The sequence below is a fragment of the Amblyomma maculatum genome, chromosome 10, assembly GCF_055883805.1.
Source record: "Amblyomma maculatum isolate TAMU_Amacu chromosome 10, ASM5588380v1, whole genome shotgun sequence".
Taxonomy (NCBI): Eukaryota; Metazoa; Arthropoda; class Arachnida; order Ixodida; family Ixodidae; genus Amblyomma; species Amblyomma maculatum.
In genome coordinates, this window is record NC_139353.1 from 64,506,732 (window position 1) to 64,516,809 (window position 10,078).

The 10,078-nt window shown below is 45.9% G+C and overlaps 1 protein-coding gene across 3 annotated transcripts in view; it reads right to left on the reverse strand.

Moving 5' to 3' along the window:
* spn-E (tudor domain containing 9 protein spindle E) overlaps positions 1 to 2,117 on the reverse strand; it is a 153,491-nt gene extending 151,374 nt beyond the window's left edge. For 2 of the 3 annotated variants that reach the window (XM_084582928.1, XM_084582929.1), the window contains exons 1-2: positions 1,906 to 2,117; positions 595 to 776 (exon numbers count right to left, since the gene is read on the reverse strand). In XM_084582928.1, the coding sequence (XP_084439054.1) occupies positions 595 to 752 (158 nt within the window). In that variant the 5' untranslated portion in view covers positions 753 to 776; positions 1,906 to 2,117. Of the gene's footprint in view, positions 1 to 594; positions 777 to 1,658; positions 1,760 to 1,905 lie in introns of those variants that run through there. The other variant, XM_084582930.1, reaches the window with a different exon arrangement.
* Positions 2,118 to 10,078: the final 7,961 nt, after the last annotated feature.

Consider the following 10,078-nt stretch of genomic DNA (forward strand, 5'->3'; position numbering starts at 1 on the left):
AGCGATTCCTCACTTCCTTGTGAAACACTGTTTTCATGGCACCATTAAATTAGGAGTAAAAAGTGGGCTGTAAAGTGCTGGCGAGATAGAAGAGTAAGCTTCACATGCTGGCCAGCCAGTTTGTATGAAGCCATTGTGTACAGAAGCTAAATAATTTTGCGTGAACAAACCAAGCACAAGCCTCTTGCGGTCATTGACACTGTTTTTAAACAGTGAAACCGCTGAAAAAAGCAGTAAACAGCATCGTGGCATCATTTTTCTTTTTTTGTAAATCCTGCAACTAAGTGATGGTGACTGATCAGTTGGCTAAATAGTTTTGTTTCCTCTCATTCGGACAGAGCTTGACGGATACCTTGTCACGTAAGAATTATGCAGCACCATACGCACTGCACATAAGTGTAAAAAAAGAAGGTCATGCTTGCAATTTTCTCCACGTTGCGGTTGCCTTGTCATGAAGAAAAAACAATGCCAGTAGCCTCCTAAAAATGTTATCAGCCTGGCTTAGCTTTCATTCCTACATTATTCCCCTTACATGCAACTCTAATGTTGAAACACAACTAGCAGGTGCTGTATTAAAGACCCTTTGCCACTCACAACTGTCTCTTGGGCAGCTCGAGAGCCTTGACATCCTCGGAAGATGGCACTGGTGGGACAACAAGCTTCTTATTCGACACCAACTTCTTGATTGGCTTTGCAGCACTGAACACACTCATGATGTCGTCAAGAGAGATCTGGGCTGCCGTCTTCTCCATGGCTGCAGTTGTCACTTCTCCTCCCTGAACATGCAGTGCAAAACTATGAGCTTTTCACTGAACGGAGAACCAAAAAAATGACATGGGATGCTAAAATGCAAGAGTGCCCCATCAAGCACACCTCTCGCAGCTGCTTCAGTCAAAACACATTGACGATACACACCTCCACAGCCACAGAAAAGGCAAGAAGGCTATCTGACTGGCTGGAGTAGAAGAAGAGAATCAAAAAGAAGGCCTTCATTAGTCCTACCTAGCTAGCACTGAGACGAGGCAATGGCAACACCACTGATCAAAAAATAGATGCCTTGAAAAAGCCTGCCCTGTCCGTTTATATTCTGAGCTGCAGTTCAAAAATTATCCTAAATATACTTTTTCTGTGAGAAAGATGAAGCAAAAGTTCTATTTTAGCGCACACAGGAATGAAACACACAGAAACACACACAAATGATGTTAGGTTAATTATGGCATGGTACGGTGTGTTGGGAACAGCCCCATGAGGATGAAGTCGCGCAAGTTGCACAGTTTAATAAACGGAGCAATGAACACTACACTGTAACGCTCAGACATGGTCATGAAATATTTGCAAGTACAGAACTGTGTGTCAGAACTGCGCTCCGTTTGCTTCTGGAGCCCTTTGTACATACAAGATTTAAACCACAATGCCCGACTGCGTGTTCTAAACTGCTAAAGTAGCGGCTAAGGTGACGGCCAAAGCTGCAGTGGCCAGCAAAGTAACAGCCATTGTGTAAGCGTTCTAGACATGCGTTTCGCGTGCTGTACTTACCACCGAGAAAAAACAGAGTACTAGAATACTTGCTATCACCACCGGCAGTGCATGAAAAGCAACCTGCCATTCAATTTTCCCTTCCTGTGCAAGCGAATCGCGCTAAAATATATGTGGCGCACCTCTTGACAAACGAAGCAGAGACGATAGTGGCAAACGACCCACAAATAAAGACGGAGCTGAATGAGAAATACGCTAATTACAACAGCAAAAACGTTTACGAAACGTGCAACATTGGGTAAAAGCGCTGTTAGTAAGCTCTACTAGGCGCGACACAAGCTCGTATACAAGACAGTTACGATAGCAATATAAAAGCGCTAGCAAAGGGATGACACTTTGTAATATAGAAGTCTTTGTCCGCATGCTTACGCCGGATTGACAGACGCTGTAGCAAGTCTTCAGACAAAGATAGGGAGAAGGTTCAAGCTATCTAATAAATTAATAATATATAAAATAGCCCATAGCACGGCTGAACAAATGGTAGCTGAACTAGAAATACAAGCACCGAAAAACACGCGAGAAATGCACATGCGAAATGCCAATGAAAGACCGCTGGATATATGCACTGCGACTGTAGCACGAAGGGGGGGAAAAACTCCTGGATGACTGACAAAATAAAAACTGGCCCTCTAGCGGCCATACACCAAAGCTACAACGGTTAACGGGTTGACCACTTGTGCGTCTTATTGTCTTATTATCGAGATAAGGAAGAGGAAATATTTCACTAAATATTTACCCGCATTTTTTTTTCTTTCTTAAATTATTTAGCGCTACGACAGTTAATATTAGTTCCAGTCTTTGTAGGGAAACTGAGATGGCACTTATGAACTAAGTTTCCTTAGCTTCACCATCAGTGAAATTGTTTGCCTCCAATGTTTGGACGTAATAAGCAGGCGCGTAGCCAGGGGGGATGGGGGGGGGGGGGGGGGGCTCATGAAGCTTCACCCCCCCCCCCCCCCCCCCCCCCCCGAAATGTTTTCGTGCTGTCATGCACCGCCGACCAAAACAACCACCGGAGCTCGAAAGCATTCTGGGTTTTGTCTACAATATCTTTTTCCGGTTCGTTCGAAAATACATTTCGGCACGAACATTACGAACTTGGGGGCTACATTTCGTAGCAACGTCCATGCAGACGGAGTCACGTAAAGCCAGGAACCATTTCCGAGCACTAAGTTTCAAGGGCGTTTAGATAGCGAGCGGGCTCGTCGCGTCAACTCGCGCCGGCCGCGGAGGTGGGGGTGGACGACGAAACAAGACAGGTTTCCATTCCCGCTCAGTGTTTCAAAGGCGGTATTTCCCTCGCCTTCGACTCCCCGCTTCCTCAAAATCCCTGTGTCTCTCTTTTGGGGCTTTCTTTTTTCTCGTGCCTTCTGTGAATCCTCACCGTGCTGTAGCAGCTCTTAGTGGTACTCCTTCGCCCTTCACCCCGTACACTATACTCTCTCCGTGGTTGCGCTTTTTGTTTGTGGTTGTTTTTTTTTTCTTTCGTTTTCACGCTTCTTCCTACGCGCCGGAGAGAAGGAGATGAACATTGGCCCATGAGCGTTTTGGTTTTTTTATTGCACCTCGTTTTTTTTTTCCTACATCGCTCTACGCCGCCCTACGCATCCTGCGGACGCCGGTGAGCGACCGCGACCAAAAGGCATCGAAGCGGCGCCGATGGCGGCGGAGTGACCGTTTGTCTCCTGTTGAGGCGCCCAAGCCTCCTCCCCGCCACCCCCTTTTTCGGAATGGAGATGGAGACGAGCTGCCCTTTCAGACCTTAATCCCCCTTAAAACAGAAACTGACCTTGCGGGCGCCGGTGAGCGACCATGACCAAAGGCACCGAAGCGGCGCCGACGGCCTTTGTCTCCTATTGCGGCGCCCAAGCCCCCCCCCCCCCCCCCCCCCCCCCCCCCCCCTCCTTTCGCGATGGAGAAGGAGAGGAGCTGCTCTTTCAGACCTTAATCCTATTGACACCCGCGGCGACGACCACGGGAACCTGATCTTTTGTTTAAAGGTTCGGAGGCGCGTCGCCGATCAGCACTGACCCTGCTCGCCGACTTCTCGAAGCAGGCGGGTGAACTTCTGAGAAGTAACGCCAGGGAAATGACCTCATTTTAAAGTGTTCATTTCTTGGCTTTTACGTTTTCAAATCAGCGGTATGCACTGCTTTGCTGGTTTCGAACTGATATAGTTCTAGATTTCGTTTAATATTTTCTGTACTTATTCAACAGACAGAATCAGGGAAGCATTGACGTCAGTTATTTCTGCCACAATGTTTGTCACATACATATATGTTCTTTTATAATAAAGTTAATATTTTACATTTGTCTTGGCAGTGCGTACTGCGTGGCATTCAAGAATTCGTTTGCAGCACCTAATACACAATGGCTATTGGCTGGAATTAATCATATCTGATCCATCGACAAATTCTATATGGAGAAGGACGCGCTGCAACGTGAGCCCCCCCCCCCCCCCCCCCCCCCTCCCCCCCGAACAAAATTTCTGGCTACGCCACTGGTAATAAGGTAATAAAGTTCCCAAACAGGGACTTCAACGAGGTTGATCTTCTTTTGTTTAAAATATTTGATTAATAATCAAATAGATAGTGAGTGTCCCACCTAAACGTAACCCAGAATATAGAAAACAGGTTGAATCGTAGCCAAACAAAAAAAGCTATCTTTTCAGAATCGCTTGGCGTAGCCTACAGTATTTTTTTTCATTCGCTAAAGTTAATTAGTGCAGAATAATTAACTACATTTTAGTTATAGTCTTAAGGAAAAGCATTTTAAATGAAAAGTTGTAGATCTCAAAAACGGCTACGTTTTTTCTGTCAAGCTAGAGTTAAGTGATTTTTACTAATTTTTACTAGGCGAAACAACATCTTGCGCGCAGTAAAAAGCTTCCTTGTGACCGCAGCGCCGCTTCAAGACTTTAACATCCCGAGACGCGTCCCAGATAACAAAATCCGTTTTTCCCGACAATCGCTCCGATGAAGCCTTGTAACGCTCCGAATGATTTAAATAGCAGCTGGTCGTGTGATATTTTTCTTTGAGGTCAATCAATAAAGCTACGTAAATCGTAGCGTGATGGAAACAATATTCCCAGCCGTTTTTCGAGGTGACCTACAACTTTTGCATTGACACCAATTTTAGTGAAATCGGCCGACCGTCGATAAACGACTGGGTAGATCAAGCTTGGCAGCCGACATTCTTGGCCAGCAAATGCAGGCCCAAATGTGGCCTTGACTAGCATCCGATTATGCCCTGATTAATAGCTGACCAAAAACTTTCAGTCAACTATCGGCCACTGGTAGGGAATTAGTCGACACGCAATGCTCGTGAGCCAAATATATGGACCCAAAGTAGGGCCGGGCAGTGGTTGGCTACCCGCGCGAGGTTGACCATGTACTTTCAGCCAGATATCAGCAAATGTTATCGATGGAGAATATCTGAGTAATCTGCGATTAGCTGATGACATCGCTTTGTTAAGTAACTCAGGGGATCAAGCAACTGATGATAAATATGATCTAGACAGGAAAAGTAGAAAGGTAGGCCTAAAGAATAATATTTGCATAAGACTAATTGGTAATGCTGAACAACCCGGGAAAGGAACAGCAGTTTAAAAAAGGTAGCGAAGCGTTCGAAGTGGTAGGCGAATATGTCTACTTAGGACAAGTATTATGACCGCAGATTGGGACCACAAAAGGGAAACAACTAGGATAATGAGATTGGGATGGAGCGCATTTAAAAGGTACTCAAACATTAGGACTAGCAGCTTACCAGTATCACTCAAGAGGAAAGTGTATAATATTTGCATCCTACTGGTACTGACATATATACAGGGGCCTAAAGATGGAGGTTACTGAAAAGGATTCTACTTAAGTTAAGGACAAAGCAGAGCGCCGTGGATCGGAAAATGGTAGGTGTAACGTTAAGATAAGAAACGTGCAGAGTGGGTCAGAGAAATAACTCAAGTTATCATTCTAGCCGAAATTAAGAAGAAATGGGCATGGGCAGGACATGTAGCTCGAAAAGGGGATAACCGAGGGTAGTAACCAATCGGATTCCAAGGGAAGGTAAGCGTAGCAGGCGGCGGTAGAAAATTAGATGGGTGGATGAGATTAAGAAATTAGCACGGGCCAAGTGGATGCAGCTAGCACAATACCGGGTTAATTGGAGGAAAATGGGAAAGGCCTTAGCCCTGCAGTGGGTATAGCCCGGCTGATGATGATGATATGCACGGCAAACAAACATATGGTCCAAATTAGCAACATAGCTCACGAGAAGTTGGCAAAGCAGTATTTATAGTTTGTAGCGAATACATTCACACACTGTTTGCATAAAGGCAGCAGAGCGAATTTTAACAGTGAAGAATTTTTGGTCGAAACTTTCATGAGGCAAAAAAAAAAACAAAACTGATTTATTTATAGGAAGGGAAAGGCGCGGTAACTGTCTCACTTGTTTTCTGTGGACACCGCAACCGCGCCGTAAGGGAAGGGAGGAAGGTGGGAGTGAAAGTGGAAAGACAGAAAGAGGAGCCGTAGTGGAGGCCTACGGAGTAATTTCGACCACCTGGGGATCTTTAACGTACGCTAACATCGCACAGCACACGGACGCCTCTTCGTTTCGCCTCCATTCATGGGGCAAGACGCGGTAACGCAGGCGCAGCTATGTGGAGAGGGCAAAGACTATAGAGGGCAGAGCGAAGCGCGTGCGCATGCCGCTTGACCGGCCGTGGAAAACACCACCTCAAGCACATGGTGCAGCGTATTGGGGAGAAGGGAAGCTGGCGCCAGGCGCAGGTGGGCGGAGTCAATGAGAGCGCACTTAAGATTGCGCACTAGACCGCAACCAAATTCTGTTTACTGACCAAACTAACGAAACAAAACTCGTGAGTGCTGTCAGAGGTAGCAGATGGCGAGTACAGTCTCCACCTGGGCATAAAGCAAACAAGATTGTTTTGAAAAGTGCCACATATATGGCTGTCATTTATCGAAAAAGTAGCATCCCAAAACAATGTTTCACATTGCATTAGTCTTAGAACAGCCGCTAGAGCTGTTAAAAGCCACTGCTCACTTCCTTTGATGGTAGTACGGGCGATCCCCAAACTTTGGAGTTGGTTTCCAAGATCAAATAAAAAAGGGGCGTGCATGCCACTCATGAAAGCGGACGAGTAACGAACTTCGTGCTTTGCACATAACCAAATGTCAATCACAGCTGCTTCATTTAGAGTTCCAACAACTCACATTACCGCACATTACTTTTACACTTTCTAGTACAGTAGAACAAAACACGTCATCCGGAAAGCAGCACGTGCTTTCAATCTCCGCAATTTCATTTCATTGTCGCCTTGCGAAATGCACAAATCATTCTCACTGCATGCACGGCGGAACGTGTCTGCACGCAGTAGAGGCGCCCAGCATGCACCAGCTTTTGGGTTTGAAGCACAGCTGCGGACGGTTTACTTTTTTTTCAAATGCAAGTCTTTTCTTCAGCGGACGGCTTAAGTAATACAGTCGTACCTTAGTGGGGATCTTGCCGAAATACAAGGTTTGCGTTGCCTCATAGATGGCAATAGATCGCATCTCGGAGGCGATTCGCAGCATGCGTATCGCAGCGTGACGCTGCCTAGGCACTCAGCAACCAAGGAGACACTGGCCGAGCCCATTGCGGGTAGCTATACCCTCACTAGCGAGGAATGGGGATGCCGGCCGCAGCTAGTAACAGCCAGCCGACGGCCTCTTCTCCCTCTCCATTTTCGGTTTTCCCCTCGTGCCGCATCCGTTTGTTGGGATCCGATATACGCCACCGGTACGCACTTATGTTTTTAATTTATTACATACTGCAGGCCGTGAGGCCCAAGCAGGAGGGGAATAAAAACAAATTATTACAGCGATCAGTAATACTCAAATGCGAACAAAACAAAGCACGAGCAGCAGGAAATGAAAATGATAATAGTATAGCATGAAATAATGCTAAACATGGTCATTTATCAGATCAAGAGACTGCAGGCAGGAGGCTGGCGAGCTGTTCCAATCACTGATGGTTTGCGGAAAGAAAGAGTGTTGAAATAAGCTAGTCTTAGGTACGTGGTCAGAGAAAGATGATGGGAGTGTCGGGCTTGTGTTCGATAGTATCAGGAACGGTGAAGAATTTTTTCCAAGTTTATGATTAAATAATAAAAATAAAAAATTTCACTCGAAGAAATTTTAGCCGGGACTGAAGGGTAGTTTCATCGCAGTCTGTCGCCGATTACTAGTGCCTTTTTGCGCGTTGCGCAGTAAATGGGATATGTGCGGGTATGCATGCGCGCTCGTATATTGGGACCGGATTCCTCAGTAGATAACCTCTATGGTAGGCTGTAACGAAGATCAAAATCTTTGGCATGTTTTATTTACACTAACAAAACGAATCTGAAGACAGATTTGCATGTACTCCGTTAGAGCTCTGAAGGAATCATCGTCCATGGTTTCCTAAAAGTTGTTAGTTATCCCATCAGGCCTCGGGGACAAGTTCGTGTCTAGTCCTAATATTTCTGTGCTGACCTCCACCCGTGTTGTGTGATGGGTGCGTTGATCTCCCCATTGGGAGCTCCGTCATACCTGGGAGGGTGTACTATGAATATCATAAGTATATATTGTGAGTAGCGTGTCCATAAATTCGACATCTGTGCCTTCAAAGGCTTTTAATAATCGAATTCTTGATTGGTTTTTAGAATTGGTCGGATATCAGATAGGTGTCTCATCCGACCCTATACATTTTGGAGGAGTCCATGCCCCCTTCCATCTCGTCGCATCTGCGGCACCAGTTTTGTTCATATAATTTTATCGCATAATTTTCAGTTTAGTTAATGGTTACGTCTAGCGATCAACCTTTTGAAATTACGGTTCCCTTTTTGGTTCTTTAGTCTGCGCTCCATGCATATGTCTGCCTCCCACATGTGAAGCGATTTGCTATCAGCTATCTGCGGGACATCGTCCCCTTCGACCATTTTTCTTGCCTCTCCAACATGACGCTTGTGGGCCTCCATCCATTTTTCTGTTTGTTTTATCCTTCCTGTAGCAGCTTTATCTCGCTTCTTCCTAAATAACCCCCATTCTGTAACCCGCAGTGCACGCGCAGGACGCACTGAGGGACGCACTATTTTAAGGATGCATGCTAGAATGAAATGATCGCTGCAGAAATTTTTCTCCGAATTTTTTCCAGTTCAGATCAAAAAGTCAGGTCAGAAGAGGTGTCTGTGCACACGCTGGTACCCACCCTGGATTGACTACTAGGGTTCCGTGCGCAGGATTAGTCCCAGCTCGTGCGCGTCCTCCAATAGCTGCCTGCCTTTAGAATCCTATTTAGCTGAGGCTGATAAAACTTTATTCTCAATAAAGGGAGGAATAGGGGAAGTCAGCTAGCGTGCTGCAGGCCGTAGAGACTTTTGGCAACGCCGGCCCATTCGACGGCCTTGAACTGAATGCGTAACCCTATTCCAAGTGCTCCGCATTTAAAGTAACCAACTATTATCAAGGGGTTAGTCCCGGCTGCCTTGACTGCTATGCGAGAGAGGGCCCTGAATCTCACCTTTCTCTGTTGAAAAGTACTGTGCAAATTTAAGAGGAACATGCTCGGATCTTCTTTTTGTCTCGTAAGATTTTACATTGCCTCTTTTAAAGTTCGTTGAGTATACGGCATATCCCTTGGGGTTTCTTGTTGCCGAACGGGTGGCCTTACCCGCACAGCTGGCACTTGGTTTCGCACGTATGGCCCGGATTCATGTACCTTTAAACGTGTTTACTCCGAAATGAAATTTCAGTTGTTAGTCAGCGCCTGTGTCTGTGTTTCTTCGTATTTCGTCTCGTTCCCAGCTCTGTTCTTTATGTAGGCACCCTTGGCACTTGACTGCAGTCGGGTCCGGACAGACGTATTCGTCATGCCTCAAGCAACCGCGGTCGTTACATATTTCTCACTGGTTTGCGGTAACGTACGCACCGTTTCTCCCGGGGAGAGAAATACAACCAGCGCGGCGTTTTCCGATCTTCAAATGAGTACGGTCACCGACTTTCAAGAAAAGCACGCACAGCTGAAAGCACGCAACTGATCGACTGAACCAAGGCATAACCAAAGTGGGAACTTGAAGTGCTTGAAGCTGCGACCTCGGTGTTGCCAGGCCACCGAGCAGTTTCGCATACTGAGCCATAATATGAAGCTACCACCTTCGAGAGGCACGCACATGAGGACCAGATATAGGAACACCCTTTAGCAAAATACTCAAATGGGGTCCTTAGTGCAAAAGCATTGGAGATTTTTGTTGTAAAACACTCTTCTTTTGCTGAATACAAATCTTTGCTCCCGGGATATTACCCACAAATCTATACTTGGGCAATCATCCATGACAGCGTGCTCAGTATTGTTGCGTCGGCCGAGTGCAGCTCTCTTTTGTCATTCCAGAGTTATTAAAGCACATAATCTTTATAAATATCGCCTCAGTGTTACTTTTAAAACAGAAATCAGGAATAATGTAACAAACCTTAAGAATTTAGCAGAACTAAGGAAAAAAGAATCAGTC